Source organism: Condylura cristata, unplaced genomic scaffold (assembly GCF_000260355.1).
Source record: "Condylura cristata isolate star-nosed mole 26May11 unplaced genomic scaffold, ConCri1.0 scaffold00003, whole genome shotgun sequence".
Taxonomy (NCBI): Eukaryota; Metazoa; Chordata; class Mammalia; order Eulipotyphla; family Talpidae; genus Condylura; species Condylura cristata.
Genome location: NW_004567104.1, coordinates 40,460,492 through 40,482,738, shown reverse-complemented (window position 1 = coordinate 40,482,738; position 22,247 = coordinate 40,460,492). Strand labels below are relative to the sequence as shown.

General features: G+C 38.8%; 1 protein-coding gene across 8 annotated transcripts in view; it reads left to right on the top strand.

The window, feature by feature from the left end:
• PHLDB2 (pleckstrin homology-like domain, family B, member 2) overlaps positions 1–22,247 on the top strand; it is an 87,138-nt gene that overhangs the window by 8,050 nt on the left and 56,841 nt on the right. For 7 of the 8 annotated variants that reach the window (XM_012734079.1, XM_012734091.1, XM_012734097.1 and 4 more), the window contains exon 2: positions 6,833–8,181. In XM_012734079.1, coding sequence (XP_012589533.1) covers positions 6,847–8,181 — 1,335 coding nt within the window. In that variant the 5' untranslated portion in view covers positions 6,833–6,846. Of the gene's footprint in view, positions 1–6,832; positions 8,182–22,247 lie in introns of those variants that run through there. The other variant, XM_012734101.1, reaches the window with a different exon arrangement.

The window sequence follows — 22,247 nt, the reverse complement described above, 5'->3', positions numbered from 1 at the left end:
GATATAAGTGAATGGGAGACAAATAAGTTCTCTGAGATGGATGTTGAGAGGAGGTGTGGGGCAGGGGGAGAGGGGACAGTCCAGATTTGGGGCTACATGAGAGGGGATATCTGAAAGGGAGGGTATCTGGCACTATTTGCTGGGAGGAGGATGTTTACTGATGGGTGTGGGTTTGTGTGTAGAGGAGAGGCTTACTTGTAGGGATAGAGGAGGCTGAGAATGATTTTGTGATGAAAGGAAATATTTGTGGAAGAAGGGGGTATGTTTGCAAAGCCAGAGTTGGGAGGACTAAGGGTTTAACTGAGAATGATGTTTGGATAACAGAGGATGGGCAGAATAGGCAGTTTGGATTTCTGAAATGAGATTATTGCTAGAGAAGGCAGTTGAAGCTTCTCATTAGCTACTTCATCATGTTTTCTTGTTGGAATTAGTGAAAAAAGAAGAAGGGTTTTGTGTCTATTGTCCCCCGTTTTTAAACATGGAGTTTGGGGCTGAAATAGAGTTCTCAGTTTTTTTCCCTTCATTCTTGAAAAGCATCCTCTCCAGACTCCATCTGCTGCCATTGGTGGCTACAGAAATAGAAATCCACCCCTTCCACAATCCTCCCCAACCCCAATATATGTAAAGAATGGCACTGCTTCTGAGGGATGGCTTTTAGTTGGGGTCTGAATTCAATTACATGTCATCAGGAGATGTTTTATTTATAACATTACCGTATCCAAAACATTAGTGCACAGAGAGTGCCTGTGGACCACCAGTGTTCTGGGCAAGTGTTCAGCACCAAGGAGCACAATGTGTTTGTGAGCACCAGCTCCTCTGGCCTTGCAGGACTCTGACTTTATCATAAAGTGGAAGGTTTAATGTGAGAATCTGGAGCAGAGGTGGACATGTCCCCTGAATTTGCTTCTGTAATCCACAGCCCTCTCTTTCCCCAGCAATATGAAATGATTTCCATTTTTCTGTCTTGCTCTGGTAGTGCCCCTGTGATTAAACCTTCCATATTGGGTGAGTCTAAAAGTATGGGTGTAAAACAACTAGTACCTTCCAGAAGAATTTAGGAATCCTCCAAACTCTTAGTAGAAGTTACTAGAGAACTGCATTTATATAGGCCAGGCTTGAAGCCCCTCTCCTCTGTCAGAACACAGCACAGCAAACACTTCATTTTAAATTGTTTGCTTTCTTTGCTACCTGAGTGTGTCTTCCTTATCTTGAAACCAAGATCACTGCCACCTGGCCCTTACAAGCTCTAAACTCACTGTGGGTGGTTCTTTGCAATTTGAGAGGGCTGGGCTTCAGTGTGGTGGTATGTGGTCTCAAACCTGGAGAATTTTGTTTTAAAGAGTATGCCAGAATTGTGCCAAAGAGAAAAGAATCTACCAAGACACTTTTTAAAACAATCCCTGAGGTTAGTTTTTCAAGTTTTTTTCTTCTCCAGGGAAAATGTCCCTCGACTTTCTTCCAGAGACCTCTTCAGGTCTTCTGGTGTTTTCTAATTGACACTGAGATGAGATACATTTCAGATGATAAAATAGCAAGACCTGGGTGGGGGTTGGGTGGTGGGGGAAGGATTAAATTTATGGATTGGTAAGTAAACCCTGACATTTCAACACACATTAACTTCTTTCCTGTTTAGACTTCCCGGTGTTGTCTTTTCTGTCAGATGGGCACCAGATGCCTGTGCCCCTTCTCCAGGCTCTTGTGTGGATGTGAATGTAAGACATGAACCTTCGAGCCCTCAGGACTGTTTTGCTGCCACACTAACGTAATGCACTGATTTTGTCATTTCACTGAGACTTTTTTTGTTTACATGATGTATAGGAAACTCAAAATAAATACTCTGGCGCAGATCAAGAAGCCAGGCAGTGAACCTTGACGTCTTCTTTGCCTCTTGGCTTACACGCTAGCACAGCCCTTGCTCCCCCACCTCCTCCTCCAAGCTGGTCACTTCGGAGATGCCTCTTGTGGTGCTCTCTCTTACTCGCCTCATTTCTCCACCTTCTTCCTTTTTCTGAACTCAGCTGTAGTCTCATGCAGTAGTCTCCAGTGTTCCCCTCACACCAGTGCTCCCTCATTGCTGGGGAATTAACCCCAAGCCCTTCCATTGTGCCCTCCTGCCTCTGCTATGCTTGTCCACATCCCTAGCCTCACTGACAGTAGATCTGCTAGTCCTCACCCTCAGGATATGTGCTAAGACTCCCCAGTGGATGCCTGAAACCTCAGATAATACTGAACCCCATATATATGTATGCAGTTGTATGTTGTTTCCCTTCCTACAGATACAGCTCTATCATAAAGTTTAACTTCTAAATTAGGTACAGTAGAGATTAACAAAAATAACTAATAATAAAATAACAGTGATGACTCTAATGAAAGTTATATGAATGTGCTCTCTCTCTCAAAATACTAATTGTACATAGTATTTTGGACTCTGGTTTGTGATGGGTTACAGATGCCTTTGAAATGTAAACATCGGTTCAACGGGGAGAAGGTGTGATGAGTTAATTACTGGTATACATTTTGCTGTGCTTTTCCCATTTTTGTGCCTCTACTGATGTGATCTTACTTGGAATGTAAAGAATATTCTGGAAGTCGTGAAGGAGAGATATATCAGTGGCCACGATTACTCCTGGGGTCACAAAGAAGGATAGATTGAGGTGGATTAATTTGAAAATTGAAATATAAATTAAGAAGATCCCTTTAAAATTTTTCTGTAATGTTTATTCAAATTGCTTATAACCTTCTCTGAATGTGTATGGTGTAGAATCGTTGCAGCCCTATTTCTCTTATGGAGATAATTGTAATTCTCTTATAGCAACTGTTAAGCTGATCTCTCAGCCCCTGCTACTTAGAAATATTTTACATTCTGGTGAAACAAGCTGCTTCAGTAATTACATATATATATATATGTATTATATGTATATATTGAGTTAGAAAAACACTTTGTAAGGTGGTAAGAAATCTGTAGTAGTTTGAGAACACTTGGTTTTATTGACCCAAATAAAGATGAAGCGATTTGGCAATATTTGGGTAATTAAGTAGCATTTGCAGCAGCATACAGGTTCTAATATAATGCATTTTATCATCTCTGTCAAAAACTAAACTTTTAAGTTCATTCTGAGATGAGATGATAAACTCTTTGAGTCTGTTCTATGGAAGTAAATATTTGAAATACAGAGTATGGGTTCAGTGCACAGCTTTGATTTCCCCCTGATCACATCTGCTCTGGCTCGCTTTCTGGATGTCTGGCTCTGCCCATTGTGGAAACATGATTTCTGGCTAACTTCCTGCTACTTCCCATTTGGTATAGGTAGTTTTCAAACCATGCATTTCACACTCAGGGCTTTAATTCTAATTCTTTTGCATTTTAACACCTCCTTTATGGAGTTTTTAATTTTTTTTTTTTAATCCTTGCCTGTACCATCCCAAATGGTTGGAGGTTTGTTGTGCAATTTTAGCCACTGTAGGGCAGACATTAGTGCTAGGCCCCTCCTCCTTACACAGTGCTGGAACAGGGAAGGATTTCAATGGCTATGGCAGTTATATATGATTTAAAAATGCAATTTAGCCTAGGAGACTTACATCCTAGATACTTAAGGATTATGGCATAGAAAACAACTGTTGCATTTCCTACACAATTTTTGTTACATGTTTTGTCAGAGACAGGAAGTTTACTGAATATACCAATAGTCAGACTTCAAATGGGCTTGGGATTTTGTTTATGTCCATTAAAATTCCTAAATTTTAGGTGTGGAAATGATGTTGTTATCATTGACTAATACCCATCAGATCCCTTTTCTTCCGAAAGACTTAACCTTCTTGTCATTTCTTTGTATTGCAGTATCATCCTCAGACTGCCACATCTGTTGGGTAACACCCATCTGTGTTTTACCAGTTTGTCAATCTATTCTCCCCTGAGCCTCTCAACTGTGTACAATCACTTGTTGATGTGTAAAACTTTCCCTTTGGACTGTAAGCTGTTCAAAGGCAGGCCGTGGTGTCTTTGACTATGTCCTCAGTGCCAACCGCAGAGGGTGGCTTCGGGGGGGCAATTTAATGAAGACTAACATCTTGCTGGTTAAGAAGGGATTCCTAAGACTTAGTGCTGAGACTTGGCGAGTTGGCAAGGCCCTTGTTTCAAGTTACCCTCTTGGAGGGGCGCAGGCTAACAGCCTCCATTGGTGGAGCTTCATCTAATCGTCTTGCAGAGGGATGGCCATAATCATGCTTTAGTTCTTGAGGTTTCATTTTGGAACAAACCTGTCACTCTTGTATTTCATTGATCAAAGCAAGGGACATAGCCATACCTAATGCCACAGGAATGAGGAAGGGCAACTCTGTAGTTTCTGAAAGGAGGAAAACAAGAATAATTGTCAATAATGTTTACAGCTGCCAATTCATTGTCTGATGTGTGATAGGCACTTGGTATCTATTTAATAAATGAAGTACCTACAACTACTTGGAGATTTTAATGTTTTTTTCATATAATATACAGGACCACTTCAAATAATGAACTACCCTAGTAACTACATTTTTCCAAATAAATAAATAAGGACACTAATATTGTCCAAGGTATGTTTAGCAAATTTCTGAACAGTTATGACTTTGTTCCCTTTATATTAAGGAAGATGTTATGTTATGTTTAATTTTGTAGTTTTCTGTAATGCATTATATATGAAATAGTTAACTGTGCCTATTTAACATTTTTGCCTGTGAATTTGTGATTTATAAGAAATACACATTTGATCAGTCAGCTAACCAAAATATATTTCCCATGCCAGTTTGGTTTTCATGTACAGTTCACAACTCCCTAAAGCCCTGGAATTTTCTATGTGTTGTGAGTGATAAAGATTATCTCTTTTTAGGTTAATAAAAGTCAGTTTTAGAAAACACCTGAAGTTGGGAGCTGGTTTCCAAGGGGAAGCAACTCTGTGATTAGAGAGATGGAACTTCCAGTCTCACCTACTTTCTGACCTCAGGGGTGGAGACAGGGGAAAAGGGCTAGAGGTTAACTCAGTACCAGTGGCCAGTGAGTAAGTCAGTCACCACTATGAAAGCCTCCATAAAAAGCCAAGGGGGGCCCTCCCTGGTGGCGCATTGGGTTAAAGCACAGCACTGAGAGGTTAAAGCCACATCAGCATGAGTTCGATTCCCATCCCCGGAGGTGATCCACGTGGTGTGGCAGACCTCTTCTTACCTGCCCGAAGCTCCCCTCAGCAGTGTACTTTGACAATCTGCCTGTTCTGCTCCCCACTCTGTCTCTGGTGAATCTTCTCACCACCCCTGCACCTCTGGCCTGTACCCCAGTTTTGTATGCATAAATAAATAATAAATCTTTTAAAAAAAAAAAAAGCCAAGATGAGGTGACTTCAGAGAGTTCTCAGGTTGAAGAACCTGTGAAGATTTGTACACTTGGAGAGGGCTCTTAGCCTTTCCCATACCTTGCCCACCTCTTACTTCTGGTTTATTCTTGAGTTAGTTCCTTTAAATTAAATAAGTGATCAAGTGACTATATTAACTTTCTAAGTTCTGTGTGCCACTCTAGCAAATTACTCAAACCTGAGGTAGGTGTCTTGGCAACCTTTGATTTATTGCCAGTGGGTCAGAAATATAGGTAGCAACTTGGGCTTTTGATAGGCACCTGAAGTCTTTGGAGGCAGTGTGAGAACCTTCAATTTGTGGGATCAGGAGGAATGGAAGATAAGCAAGAATTACTAGACATATCCTCTTCCTTAAGTGTGTGGCCTGGTTACAGAGATAAAAACACTATGAAATTGCTGGCTAAACATAAGTGATAGATTATACAGGCCGGGGATGTAATAACTAGTGTCTGAGGAGTTGGAGGACAATATTAACAGCACCTGAGTCAATGGGCATGCTTAAGTGGTGTTTTCACTTTGATGATGATAAAAAGAAAGCCTTTATCAGTTAGAATAAACCTTCATGTTTGCAGTGATAATTTGTAATTAAAAGATATGTTCACAGATTGAATCTTTAGTTTCGTAATTTGTTCAAACTAGAGTTTGAAACCTATCTTAGGGCTGCATACATTTTTTAGAATCATGGAATATAGAATATTGAAGAGTGGTGACTTCAGATAGAAGCCAAAGAGAGGAAAGGTGTTACCACTAGAGGAACGAGTTTGAGATCAAGATGAATGTATTACATCTGGGGTTCCTGGGAATTTGAAAGATACATCAGGATTAAGATTTAAAGACTTCACCCTTACTCTGGTATGGGAAAAACTCTTTGGTCTGTTATTTACCTGCTTTTTTTCTCGTGAGTACAGGAGCTTTATTAAGTCTTTTTGTTGAGAAGATAATTCTCAAAGCCCCCTTTTAAAGAGTCATTATCTGACATTCATGGTATTGACCATTGTCCAACTAACATTTTTTCCCCTCTGCTAGAGTTTTGTTTCCTTAGGACTTGACTTCTGCCAACTTAATGATTCTAGCAGAGACATCTAAAGGAAGGTTCATTGCATCACCCCCTTTGGATGTTTGCAGGGTACTCAGGAAGCAGGTGGTCCTGCTAGAATCCTAAAGGGGAACTGGCCTTTTTATGTATCAGCCTAATCCTGCACCTGTACTTGATTAGGGATTTGTTCTGTCAAATGTCATTGATGTCCTCTCAAATTATTTTTCTTTTGTATAAAAACCACTCCAGATCAGTGGGCTTTTGTCATAGTTTTACAGTATGGTTTTACTGGGCTTATTACATAACAGAGTTTGTGTCTGTTAATTACATTGGGCCAGACTGCAAGACTACGCTGACAAGTGGCTGGCCTTTTAAAGTCATTTTTGATAAGTAAAACTTTCTGTTGTTTCTTTTATAGATTCCGACAAGATTATGGCAGAGGATAGCCACATACAAAAAGAGCTGGATTTACAAAACAGTAGCTTAGAGGCAAACTTCTTAACGAATCCCCTTGAGAACGATTCCCAAAACATAATGGAGAGTCTAAGTCCAAAGAAATATTCTTCCAGTCTGAGATTTAAAGCCAATGGAGACTATTCTGGGTCTTATTTAACCGTCTCACAATCTGTGCCTGCTAAGAGAAGCCCTTCTCCTCTGGGAACCAGCGTCAGAAGTAGCCCCTCCTTGGCCAAAACACAGGGAAGCAAGCAGTTCTCCTGTGATGGAACTGACAGGAGTATTTCCATGAAATCTCCCGGTCCTTTACTGGGTAATTCACAGTCCCTCAGTGGGTATTCCGTTGGGAGAGTGGACTTTGATCATTATGCTGGCCGGGACAGTGAAAGGTCCTTGAGACTCTCTGAGAAGCCACCCTATTCCAAATATAGCTCAAGGAATAAGTCACATGACAACGTCTACTTTCTCGGAGGGCTGGAAGGCCGCAAGGTGTCTGGCTCACTCCTGGCCATGTGGAATGGAAGTTCCCTGAGTGACACTGGCTCCTCTCCCATCAGCAGATCTGGAGCAGCCAGCATGCCTTCCAGCCCAAAGCAAGCCAGGAAAATGAGCATCCAGGACAACCTGACCCTTCAGCCCAAGTTGACAAGACACAAGGAGCCAGCGTCAGAAAACATCAGCTTAAGAACTAGGAAGTACTCAGGCAGCAGCCTGAGTCACATGGGCGCCTATAGCCGGTCCCTCCCCAGGCTGTACCGGGCCAACGAGCATCAGCTGACACCTCTCAGTTTGCCTCCAAGAAACTCTCTGGGTAATTCCAAGCGGATGAAACTGGGGGAAAAGGATCTACCTCATAGCATTATAGACAATGACAATTACCTGAACTTTTCTTCTTTGAGCTCAGGGGCTTTGCCCTACAAAACCTCTGTGTCTGAGGGCAATCCTTATGCAAGTTCCACCCTCAGTGTCCCTGCAAGTCCCCGAGTGGCTCGAAAGATGCTTCTGGCCTCCACCTCCTCTTGTGCCTCTGATGACCTTGACAGGGCTTCCTACTCTGGGACTAGCCCAGTGCCTCTGTTTCCTCCTGGAGATTCAGACAGAGCATTTGGTACCAGGAGAAACTTCTCTTGTGGATCTGTCGAGTTGGACGATGCCGATTTGGAGAGCCTCAGGCAGGCCTCGGGAACCCCTCAGCCTGTCCTTCGGGAACGGAAAAGCAGCATCAGCTCCATTTCAGGACAGGACAACCTGATGGATTATCACCGCCGTCAGAGGGAAGAGAGACTCAGGGAGCAGGAGATGGAACGACTGGTAATCTTCATCTCACTTGCCTTCAGTTTCATAGAACAGCTTCTTGATAGCAAACTCCAAGGATGTGTATGCATGTAAAATTTCCATGCGCATCACTGCTGCTGTCTCTTTCTAGCATTTCTCCCACTGTCATTCTTCCCAGATCCTATTAGTCACACATGGGGAATTTGAAGGCCTCTATGTGCCTACTGTTAAGTTCTCACAAGTATAAATTCGAACAAAGGTAATTGTGAATTTTGTTGTTTCCTCTAAGTCTTACAGACTTTTCCTTTAAGACTATGAGGAAATACAGATTTGTGTTATTTGTATCATCAAATTTGCTTGTGCATGGTATAATAGGAATAATCAGTGAAACCATGATTCATTAGCATTTGACAATAAATTGTTTTGTGTAACAAGTTGGAAAGTTAAAAGGTTGGCAATTGATGCTCAGCCTTTTTCCTTGCACTACACACACACACACACACACACACGCACGCACGCACGCACGCACGCACACACACGTTCTCACACACTCCCTACAGCCATGTCTCTTAGTACATATAGTGACTTCCCCCCACCTATCATCACAAAATTAATGAGTTGCCTTTTTCTATTTAATGTAGATTTGTGCTTACTGTGGAAAATATTGAAAATATTAAGAAAAGAGGAACAAGAAAATCCCAATAATGAATGAAACGAAAGTACTACATTTTCTTTTAAGCAGAAGCTTTTTTTTTTTTTAAGATTTATTTATTTATGCATACAGAGCTGGGGTACAGGCCAGAGGTGCAGGGGTGGTGAGAGGATTCACCAGAGACAGATTGAGGAACAGAACAGGCTGACTGACAAAGTACACTGCTGAGGGGAGCAGCGGGCGGGTCAGGAGAGGTCTGCTACGCCATGTGGATCTCCTCCGGGGCAGGGATTGAACTCAGCTTCTTAGTGCTGTGCTTTAACCTCCTATGCCACCACAGAGAGCCCCTTAGCTTCTTCTTTTTTCGAATAAATATCAAAGATTATTTTGACTAGTCAATGATTAATGGTGAATTATCTCCTTAATGAGGGACAACTCAGAATGGTAATGTTGATTTTAAAACATAAGAGTATTAAAAGTATTTTAGTTACTGAGGGAAAATATGTTGGAATAAAATTCTAAGTCACATGAAAAACTAGTTAATTTATTGTGAAATAATGAAACAACAACCTTTGGTTTATAATGGACAGAAACCATTATTATATAAAGGACAGAGTTTGCTTGAAATTTTAGGAAAATAACTATTTGCATCACTTAGTAGTTTTGTTAAGTTAATGTCTGTACTTAGAGTTTCCAAATATCCTAATAAACAATAGTGAATGGGAACAACTGTATATACCCAGAGTGAAATTTATATTCTGTAGGTGGTTCTGTTAGATGGGGCTCCAGTGAGATAGTTCCTTTTGTTATCAAAAATAATGTACAAAGATCTGAAAAAAAATTAATGAAGTAGCATTCCATAGGTTTCCAAAGATTTTTTTTCATAGTCACAAAAAGACACTATATTTGGACTTGATTCATTGACATAAATTCAAAGGAAGTTTTAATGAGCATATAAAAGTCTTTTTGTATTTGGAAAACAAATCTATCACTATACTATGTTGAACAAATATTATTCATCAAGGCAGAGAATTTTTTAAAAAGCACCTTTCCTTCCCTCCTCTTCTAGTATTTGGCAAAGTAATAAGCATCCAGCATATTCCATAGCCAGTCTGCCCAGGACTGCACAGCTAGCTTTGCCATCCAGCTGTGCAGCTTTAGGCAAGCAACCAACCTCTCTGAGGCTCCTTCGCCTGTAAAGTAGTAGTGGTAACAAGAGAGAAGACTGCTGTAGTAAGTACACGCTAAGTGCTGAAACAGTGCCCAGCACATGGGGACCCACAACAAATACTGGGTGTTAGTTATTATTCAGGCAGGAAGCAAGTCTTGGACTAGTGAGCCAGTTTTTTTGTTTGTTTGTTTTTAAAGATTTATTTATGCATACAAGCTGGGGTACAGGCCAGAGGCTCAGGGGCAGCGAGAGCCTTCACCAGAGACAGAGTGGGGAGCAGAACAGTCAGATTGACGAAGTACACTGCTGAACCGAGCAGCGGTCGGGTCAGGAGAGGTCTGCCTCACCATGTGGTCACTTCCGGGGCAGGCAGGAATCGAACTCATGCGGAGGTGGCTTTAGCTTCTCAGTGCTGCGCTTTAACCTCTGCGCCACCAGGGAGGGCCTAGTGAGCGAGTTTTAAAGAGGGGGAGCTGAAAGGCTCTGAGTACCAGAGCAAGGGGAATAAGTTCAATTCACAAGCTACTCTGCTCTTGGTTCACCATCCCCTCTTCCCAGCCTGGGCTGAAGCAAATTAAAAGCTAAAGCAGAGAATGAACTTCTATCTTATGATTTATTAAGGAAACTGAGAACATTTTAATGGCTTCCCTTCCTCTAGAAATCTTCCTTAAATCCCCTTAAGGCATTCCAAGCACAAGGAATTTGTCTCCATCAGGTCACATCTTTAGCCCTGGTAAGTGTTTATAAATGTCTCTTTCCTTTATTTTCCCATATTCACTAAGGTTCCTGGTTAGGAACCTTACCTTATAGGTTAGGAAGGTACCTAACCTTATTGCCTTTTAGTTTAGTACTGCATCACTTTAACTTTTGGGAAGAGTTATGTGGGTATTGGCTACAAATATAAAAATTATAACCTTTTCTAATTAATAATAGGTTTGTCCTCTCTGGTGAAATGAAACCTATTCTTAAATATGACACTGTTATTTTTACCTCAGTTGCATAGTTTTTCTGATTAACATCCCAGGAAAAGGGAGAACAGATCTTTACTGAGCCTTTGCAAAATATTGTCATTAAAAAGTGAGCAGAAAAAAATATTTCTTCCTGAATTCTGTGACTAAGGAGAACAAGCTACCATTAAAAGAAAGTTCATTTAGCCTCTAAAATTATAGTCAACTAAATCAAGTTCATTTAGCTTGCAAAATTAAAGTCAACTAAGTCAACTAAAGATAGGTCAAGAAGAATGCTCAAGTTTTCCCCATCAGAAAACAAAATATTTAACAAAATATTTGTCAAAGCATATACTGACATTTATGAATTCGATTTTTGTTATCAGTTCACGTATATTTACACAATTCTTATTCCTCTACATCTCATGAAATCACCTATTTCTGGACTAAAAGGAATCTTCAAAATCTGACTTTGCTACGTAGTATTATTTCACTCATCTCCCAAATATCTTCTCAGGAGATAATGTTCTATGACTAGCAAGAGGAAAGAGTACTCGGTGAAGTTCTAGCCACACAGCTCAGACTGCCTTTGTTAAAGGCACATTCTAGTCTTTAACTTAAACAGTATTTAGGTAAGCAAGAGAGAAACTGATAAGAGCACTGATAAGAGTAAGGGTAGGTGGCTATAGTTAATTGATGGTTATTGTCAGGAGACTTAAAACCTTCAATCAGCGCATAAGGCATTGGTCTTAGTATTTCTCCCGAGAATAAGAATGTATTATAGAGAGTGAAAACACTATCATGTATTCAGGATTATTCTGTCAAGTATGTATTCTCTCAACTTTATTCTACCTATACAAAATTAGCTTAGTTGAAAAGCTGAATTTCTCCCTGTGCAAATCTTGATAGTGTTGTGCTATCATTATGTAAGGGACATAGCAAATATATCAAATTATTTCTAATATCCTTCCTTCTTTTGTATGGTTAAGGAGCAAATCTGTATGTTTCAATGAGTTCCTCTGGGAAAAATTTGAAATCATTCAGGTATAGAAGATATCTTAGAAAATTTTTTTTTTTTGCAGTTTAGAATCTGATCTTGGGGGGCAAAATCAAATACTAATCAAAGTAGATTTTATCATTTAAATAATACAGCACCATAGATGCTTGAAAACAATGTTTCCTGTTACTCAACTTTAAAAGGTGCCAGTATATTATTTTATAATAAACCATAAGCCTATTAATTTATTCAGAAATGAGGAACTCTTTTTAGTCATTTTAAATATGCAGGAATTTATCCCTGATTTCATAAAGCACTAAAGTTACTTTTATACTTAATCTCTGCTTTCTGGGTATACTAGATAGAATACCTTTTACTACTTTTTGTAAGCATAGGCAGAATTTAGTTTATGTTAATCAATTTATTATGCAGTACATTTTCAAAAATAATTAATAAACCCAATATTTTACAAACTAGCCAAAACTTTTACATTTGTTATCTCTTTATATATTTACTATTTGTAAGTATTATAAAACAAACCACAAATAGCTCCGTTTGGCAAACCCACAATTTTTAAATTTTCAACTTTTTAAGTCCTTCTGTGGAAAAGAGATTATTAAAATTAGCACAGAAAAAAGAGGAGTGGAAGTATGCAGTTTCCCAATGAGACACCCGAAGTTACCATCCCCTTGTTGGTAAATATCCAGCCAAACTGGGTTGGCTCAAAGCAGGGCTACTGAGGCGCAAAAACATGCCACAAGTCTGAGGTACCTTTTGGTGAGGAAGCGTGAAGGGCAGAAGGGGCCAGGCAAGTCTGAAAGGCAAAGAGCAAAAAATCAAAGTACAAGTCAAAGGCTGTCACTGTCAGCCTCCCCTCGGGTCTCTCACCCACCTGTCTTCCAAGCGTCTGTCTTCTTCCCTATCACCCAAGGCTCTGGTGCGAGACCAAAGCTGAGAGGGAAGAGCATTTTCTTTTTCCCATGTCTGCTCACGAGCCTCCTCTAGCCTCCAACATTTGCTTTTCCAGTCTTGTCTCATATTTTCCACACACTTTAAGATAAAAATACTTAAAGATATTGGAAATTTTGTTTAAGCTGACACCTCATAAAACATAGTTATAATAATAAATATTAAAAGATTTGCCACAATTATAGTTTAGATTGGGTGAGCAAAAAAATTTGTTTCTTAATCTTAGGCATTCTTTAGAAGTAAGCTTCTCCTTTCAGTGACCTAATATGAATTTATAAGAACTTCTTATAAACTAATCTCTATGAAAAGCAAATCAAAGCTTATTTTTTAAATGAAATTACATTTGTATTATACTGCATAAAACAAGACAAAGACATATAACTTTACAAGCCAGATAATTAAATCATTCTGATTTGTGTAAGGATTCACTTTGACCATGTAAACTTATTTTCTAAACCAAAATGCTTTGAAATTAGCAGCTTTGATGAGAAAGGCCTTTCCTTAGAAGACAAGCTCATTTAAATAATTGGAATTTTATGTTATTTTCTTGGAATATTGAAAATTTTTAATTTCTTTAAATGTTATTAGCATATATAAACCAGTCTTCTTGCTTTACCAGAACTGAGTTCTTTTATTTTAATTTATTATTATCCATAGGAGGTAGGAAAATATTTCACTTTTACACGGAGATTTATTTTTTCATGTAGAGACACAGAAAAGGAACTTAGGTGGCATAAATTCTATAATTTAAGCTGCAGATTTGAATAAAACCCTGCAAGCTCCATTCTCACAGTTGTAGGTCACAAAAGACTGGTTGTTTTTCTCCTGAGCACATACTATGGTCCTGATTTGAGCCCTCAGATAGAAAAACAGCAAAGAAATTAACAGCAACAAATTAAACACACAGTGACAACAGACATGCTCCAGGAAGCCTCACCTACAGGGCTGGCAGATCACCTGGCTGTTAGACCTAAGACTACATTCCCAAGCTCTGTTGCCCCCATGGGGTAAAGAAGACAGCCGGTGTGCACAAGCCAAAGGCCAGGTCAGACAGGGCCAAGAAGAATCAGAAACAAAAACTAAAGCACAGAGTGAGGAAACAAAAACTTCAGAGAACAGCAAGTCAGAGAAGGTAAAGTTCTGCCCTTTGGGAATTACTCCAGGAGCCAAGAAAATCTGGGCTTGCAGCCCAAGGACTAGACTTGGTAAGCAATGCAGTGTAATTGACTCTGCAGGACTGAGTCCATTTGGATAGTTCTCGGGGACCTCTAAATTTTAGAAGCATAATTGTCAAACAGCGAGCATAATCTTTGTACAAAAAAGCCAAAGATTTATTTAACTCATTAATAAGGACCCTAAGAAGGACTACTAAGCTGATTCTGTAAGCAAAATGAGTATGTTTCACTGTGATTATTATGCCATTGATTCATCTGGATTTTTTAAATTGTTCAGTATATTTTTGAAAAATCAAGGTAATTATGTTGAGAACCAAATACTGAACCATAATTATCAGCTCCAAGTACCTAATAATAAGGTATCATAATCCATTAAATAGACCACTGGGTTATTTGAGATGTGTAGTTTATAATTTTTTTTCCTTCTTTTCACTCAGTTGCCAAAGCTTGTTTTTGTCACTGCCAGGCTTTTCTTTTTTATTTTAGAAACCAGATATTGAGGCTTGTTTAAAAATATTCCAAACTAAAAGTCACTAGGTATAAGTGAGGTCTTGAGAAGGTCCCAGATGGTGAAGTGTGGGCACTTCTGTTTACAGACTTTGTGACATCTTTTTGGGCTAGTCAGTGGTTGTTACAGTCTAGTTCTGAGCTATTTCCTAAGGAAGGGACTTTAATGAATAAGGTACATCTAGAAGCCTAAGGTGCTGATCTTTTGGCAAACTAAATATCCTAGAAGCTAAAAAAATTACCATAAAGTAAACAGGATGTTCTTGTATTCATACCATTTGATACTTGGCCCTCTCTCTGCCCTCAGTATTACCATGATTACCATCTAGCAATGCCTATCTTATGCCCCAGGGCAGTTCAAGTCATTTTTGAAAGAAAAGACGAAAATAAAAAACTTGAACAAACCCTACTGCTGTTGAAGAGTATTCGTTTAGTTTGATTGCGGAAAGCATCTGCGTGCCAATGTAGAGAAGCAATGGTTTCCCACAATTACATTGTAGCTGTCCAGTATTTTCTTTCTGGCTGGTGACAGTCATCTGCGGTGCCTTGATAAACAGCATTGTCGCCATGTAAAACTATGTAGGACCACACTTAATAATACTCATTTCTCAAACATGTTGTAATGTGCTCCCAGCTCTCTTGAGGCACCGCTGAATCAACTTTCCTAATTCTTCACATACTCTACCACCCTGAAGGTAAGGTTGGCTTTCTTTCAAGCACATGTTAATATTTCCATGGTAGTTACTACTTGAAAAGGTGAAACGTCTAGGTTAGCAATTCTCTACTGTTTGGAAGGTGTTTTGTTATAATAGCTTCTCTGAAAGTAGTTTATGACTAAAGAATTGTAAGTAGCAAGACACTACTTTGCTCTTCAGTGTATGTCCACCCAAACAAGAAATAAAGCTCCATAAAATTCATAAATATGTACAAATTAGACAAGATTAGATGGCACTATTGACCAGAAGGTCTAGAGAATGGGAAGCATTATATACTTTTGAAAAGAATGTGAGTGTTTTTGATACCTACGTATAACATCCAATCTGACTTTTCCTTATTCTGTGATAAGCTTCAGTATTTAGGTAGCAGTGTCTCTGTACAAAAGAATGCAAATATCTCAGTATACTTTTCTTTTTACTTTCAGAAATGAGAAATTCCATTGTCAACAAAAAGGTGAACATGAGTTATTTTTCTTCATTGTGAACATTTTGTAATATTCTTTGTAAGAATTGGTGTGCTCCAGGGCCATACAGAAATGTAGTCTCAGGACCTAGAATGTTCCTAAAATTAAACAAAAGTGTATTTGAGTATATTTAAAGAATTACATTACTGATATTCTCAAATAAGTGTATATGCTCACTAATCTGCTTAAGAGTCTTCTTAAGGTGAGACACAGTTACTATTTAAAGACCGAGAGTAACCAGCTTGGAAATACTCAATATTGTTACCAGGAAAAATTGGGAACCCAAAAGAGAGAGCAAGCCAGATGAAAGGTATCCTAGCTGTAGGTATGTTTACTTCTCTACATGTGTCTATATTCCTATGGACTTCTGACCCCAAAAGGCCTTTTGGGGATTAGGCTGAACTGTGTTGTAAGCTTGGCAGCATTTCTTGGTTAGGAGCAGAATGGACCGTGTAAAGAGTACTTCTTGTTGCCTGACATTGTATTAAGTATTTTGTTTGCTATTTGAAGAAAGCTGTGTTGAAAACTGTTTTGTCCTTCAGTATGACTTGAAAGGCATCACCTTCCTGATGCAGCCCTTCCTCTTGCTACATCCTGGCTCCAGTTTTAATTAGAAAATAAAGTGCATTAGTGGGACGTAAGCCAGTCAAATTGCCAGTGAGAAGTTGCTGTACAAGCCAAACAGATATGGCAGCTCAGGCTTTTCAAAGGGATGTTTAAAATGATGACTTTCTTAGATTTTAAGTCAGAATGTCCATTGTTGCAGCAGGTGATTTAATTGTTGGGTTTAGTATAGCCTTAAACTGCTTTATTTCTGTGGAGTCTTGCTTTTCTTAGCTCCAATATTTAAAATAGTCAGTCACTTTGCAGGTGTTCACTTTCATGCCTTGCTCGGCATGAAAGTACAGTGCAAGCAATAAATGTGAAACACATTTGTAATTTCAAATTTTTATGTTAAGAAAATCTATTTAAAACGTAGAATGTATTATATTAGACAACACAGGATTAGATTAGTGGTACTACTCCATGCCCAAATAAGCTATTCTTTAAGGCAAATTCTTTCATTTCTAAGAAAATGTATCTAGCTAGTGGGTAATAGAAATGCGACTGCTGTCAATGGTCAGAGCTCCGGAGGCCATTAGAGAATAAAATATGTTCTATAGCTTCTAAGTAGTGAGTTGATGGCATTTATGTAGATGCTCAGTAAAGATTGTAGGAATTAGTCATTGTCAGCTGTCTAACATTATCTGAAAAGAAAAAGTGACCACCTCTTTTATCCCTTCTTCATTTGAAGTGCTGGATGGGAAGGGAACAGGGAGGACAAAATAGCATTTAGCAATAATCTAGTTACTCCACATTGAGGACATAGTATTGTTCTAGGTCAGGGTCATTATGACAATTGCTGTTAAGAGCAGATTCGTCTCTATGAAACCCCAGGGTCTTGCTGTGCTGGTAGTACAAGTTATTGCCTCTTGATGGTGCCACACATTTAAAAATCCCTGCTCAGAACTGAGGGATTGTGTGCTGTGATTCTTAGCTTGGTTTAGCATTCTTGGGCAAATTCTAAAATACAAAAGTTAATTTAGAGTGAAAGGAGGCCTTTGCAACTCCATGTCAGTTATGGAAAAAGTTTTATTCTTTTTTAAAAAAGATAAATTAATTCATGAAGACTCATTAAACAAGAAATAAAGCTGATACTAAAATTTGTAGAACTATATGCAATTTAGGCAAGAGTAAAAAATATATCAATACCAGCATGAACATGAGCATGGAGTGATATGAGACAATTACTGATTCTTATCTACCTTTGTAAAAGTTCTCATCCAATAATAGATTTAGTGACTGTATTAGCTAATTGTTACAATCTTTGTTCTCTCCAGTTCTAGAAAAATTATAGGAATATTTGCCATGAAGAATATTTTAAGTTTGAACTTGATTTAAAAAAAAAAGGCTAAAACAGTTTTTTACAATAGAAAATGATTCACCACATTTTCAGTAGAAGAATGTTGATTCATTGTGCAGGCTAACACCTATAGGAAAAAAGCACTTTTAAAAAGAAGTCTTTTTATTTTGAAAATACTGTCGAGTTACATGCAATTTAAGAAATATTTCAGAGAACCTTTGTACCTTTCACTCAGTTTCGTCCAGTGATAACATCTTGCAGTCTCTCATGCAGTATGAGGACCAGGATGTGGACCTTGATTCAGTCAAGACACCAACAGCTCTGACACCACATGGCTCCTCATGTTGCCTTTTTACCTGTTTTCTTCCTACCTTCACCTTCTCCTTAACCCCTGGCAACCACTGCCCACTCCTGTTTCTAAAATGTCATTTCAAGACTTCATAAATATGATCACATAGTATCAAATTTCTTGGCAATGGCTTTCTTTATATGGTATAGTTCTTTGGAAATGAGCCAGGTTGTTCCATCTTGATAACTGTTTTTCAGCTCTAAATCCAAGATGAACATGCAAAAGAAAATGCAAGGGGAGTCACTTCTGCCTTTTCTCCGTGTGTCTCTAGCATCCAGGCCTTCTGTCCACTTTTCAGAGTCTTGATTTTTGTCTTGTACACAAATGTACAGGTTTCATAGCTGTTCTCAGTGGGGGAGCAGGGAAAAGTAGCTCCATTCCATCTTCCCAGGAGCAGAAGTAAGTGAGACTTGTTTTTTAAAGTTTAACATAACCAGAAATTTTTCGCTGGTGACATCTGATAGACTGCCAGGGCAAAATCTTTCTGGGGAGTACTGCACTGTTAAGGAATTTGGATTCGGAAAAATTGATGTTTCTCACTTATTGCTGTGACCTTATGCCAGCTCTCGGATTGTAATTCTGATTTTGAGAAAAGACAGTTTTAGAAAAATGCTAAGTAGAATGAAAAGCAACAATTTTCTCATTTATTGTTCTCTTTTTCTGATTATAGCATAACAGAGCCAGACTTTGAAAGTCTTTTCCATCCAGTCACAAAGACCAAGTCCTAAAACTTGCTCAGCAGAGATTGCAATTTTAAGTTGTTCTGGTAGAAAAGACAATGTAGTTCCTTTAACATTTCAAGTACGGAAAGAAGACATGTCATAGTTTATTTTGCATATATATATATATATATAATATATATATATATATAGCATTGTAGCATGCTACTAAAATTTTAACAGTATCTTCCATGAAACATAGCTCTCATAAAAAGTTGTATTATAGTACTTGCTGTGGATAGTCCACCTTCCTTTGTTCATGTAAGAGGAAAATATCTGGTATTTTTTTCAGACACTATGTGGAAATTAGTATTATACTGATCACGTGAATTTCCTTTCTTTATGGCCAATGTGTTAAGTCTATTGAAAAAAGTGTATTTAATCTGCCTCTTAAATCACTTAATGACACAATAATAATACAAGTCATTATAAGAAATTTTCTTTCTAAGAATATCTTAATATTTCAAAAAGAGTTCACATCATCTCTAATATTTTCTGAAAGTAAAATTTTATAACCCCTTTGTCAGCCAGAAATGATGCAAAAGGCAACAGGGGAAGGTCTTAACACAGAAGAGACAAGGGCATCATGGTTAGAGATTAACTTGAGTTCACCGGAAACAGTGCAAATGAAACCAGAAGTGGAAAATGGGAGCTGAAAAACATCCTTGGTTTAAAAAGTAACCATGTTAGTAAATCAAATGATAACATTTTAGGACATGTGATGTAATGAAAGTAACAATAAATGTTGCCCCAACATATATGTTACATGTAGTTAATTTAATGAGTATATTTGTTAAGTGTGTGAAAAGTTACATAGAGTATATGCTTATTTTATATTTATATGTTTTTAAAGTACATTCTCCTAAAATAGGGACACAGTTAAAAATAGAGTAGAGGCAAGTAAGTTTACGGAAGAAGTTGACAAACTGTGAATAATAGTCCTCTTTTGAAAAGCAATTGGGAGTAAGAAATTGTTATATGAAATGATATTAAAAGAACAAAATTTCTTTGAGTAATAACAAAGGCAGGACATAACAGCCATCTCAGGTATTTGAATGATGTGTGCGCTCACAGGACAGGAATGCTGATGATCTCTGTTTCAGGTGGAGCCAGGGACAATGTGAAATAGAGATGTGGATTGTATGTCAAGGGTAAAGTCCGTGCCATGGATAGGAAAATGGATTTTTTTGGGAGGTTAGTTCTTTCTAGAAGCTCATCTTCTGGACTTACTTGTGCTACAGGGAATATGTGTTGCTCTGTGTTGGTGCACATAGCGGGACCAAATGGCATGAGACACTGAAAAGATTCCTTCCTGCCTGAGTTACCATGGTGACCTTACAGACAGGGCTCCTTTATCCCAGCACAGGCATGTGATCTACTGTCAGGAGGGAATGTAGCCACTAAAGGAATTTTTTCTCCTTCCAGACTGGCAAAAGCATCCCAGAGATTTGTACATTTTTCAGAGACATTTGATTGCATAACATATTTTTTCTGTGTTTCCTTTCCCTGGAAACAACTGGGTTTGCTTGTCAAATGGTGTTAGAACCCACAAGACATTTATCTGTTTCTCTTAAGTATTTGATGGTAACGTCTCTAATCATGACTGACAAACACTGAGCCCCTGCTATGTGACACCAAGTTTAGAACCTAGGGTAGGTGTTTAGCATCTTTCTTGGATAGGCCTGGAAATAAACACTTAAAAGGCTGAACTTGATAAAAATTCAGCATTATGTTGGCCCTCCCTGGTGGCACAGTGGGTTAAAGCACTGCACTAAGAAGCTTAAGCCACTTCCACATGAGTTCAATCCCTGCCTGCCCTAGAAGAGATCCACATGGTGAGGCAGACCTCTCCTGACCTGCCCGCTGCTCCCCTCAGCAGTGTACTTCGTCGATCTGCCTGTTCTGCTCCCCACTCTGTCTCTGGTGAATCCTCTCACTCTCCACATCTCTGGCCTGTACCCCAGTTCTATATGAATAAATAAATAAATCTTTAAAAAAATTTTTTTTTCTTCATTATAGATGTGATGGTGTTAGGAGCCCAACAATGGTTACTAGAACTTCACATCCAAATATATGTTTTTCCACGTAATCCAACAGGCACGGATTCTTCTCAGAATGTCCAGTTATTCTCTGGGAGAGAGAAGTTGATTTATGCCAGAAATCATTAAAATATCTGACAACAGAGGAAGGCACCAGGCTTCCTTTGTGAAGAATACCAGCATCTTTATTTCAAAGTACTCCTCCTATTTCTTATCACTTTATACCTACTTTTCCCAGGGAGTGGGAGATACCCCCTTCTTTTACAGGGTGTCTCATCTGTGCAATGTCAAGACACACTACCTCAGATTGCAAAGGGCTAGGAATGACGGGAAGGTTGAGCATTGTCAACATGTTTTGAGCTTGGAAATGAGGGGTGGGTGAAGTGTAGGAGATGTAGGGAAGCAGAAGAGCAGATCTTCTGGGCAACTTGACAAAGAAATTTACTTAGGATAGAGGATTTGTGTACACTTTCGCATAAGGGAAAGAAGTCTATATGGAGGAAATGAAGAATGTAGAAGAGAAAATTGACAGAAAAATGCCATAGTGGGGAGGGAGTCTGGGTGTGTTGGTGTGTGTGAAGGTCTACAAGCCTGAGGGGCTTTGTAGATAACTGAACTAACACTTACATTGTGTTTGCTACGTCTCAGACAACCTTCTAAGTGCCATCACGGATGGATAGATTGATGGATGGATGGATGCGTAGATGGGTAGATGGATGATAGATAAGTCTATACATATCTATATTTTTAAATCTCCACACCTACCCTTTAAGGTAGATACTCCAGTAATCCCTTATTTTATATGTGAGGAAACTAAGAGAAGCTAAATGACTTGCTCAGAGTGACCTCACTAGCTGTGAAACCAGATACAAACCCAAGCACTGCTCTCTAGAGTTCATGCTCTTAGCCACTATGTTGAATTGAAGAATAAAAGAAGAGGGAAATTTAGGGAACTTTAAGTAGAATGACCTTGCTCTTCTTAGACAGCATGTTTGTCTATTTGCATACAAGAGTATACTTGAGAAAGGGGGACTGAAAAATCACTAAGTGGTAAATGTCCTGGTTATTTGTATGATTTTTTTCTTCATCAGTACATGACTTTCTATTAATATAGAGGGAGAATATGTCTATATGTTTCAAAATCTTAATAGTAACCACATATAACAAGTATTTATTTGTTGATTGACTAGTAGCTTTTGTGTTTTTGGTAAGTCTCCAGAAAACTTGCAGTTGCCTCTAAACAGATACAGCCCCACAGAGCCATTGCTCTTTCTTTGTCAATGTGCCTCTCCCCAGTAGAGCCCTCCTATAGGGCACACACGCACATAGTATTTAAGGTAAGGGTGGCAAAATGAAGCACCTACCTGGCCATAAGTCTGAAAGTAGACTTCCCAGCCAGTCTACAAAATAAAATATTTGTAGCTTGGCCCTCCCTGGTGGCGCAGCGGGTTAAAAGCACAGCACAAAGAAGCTTAAACCACTTCTGCATGAGTT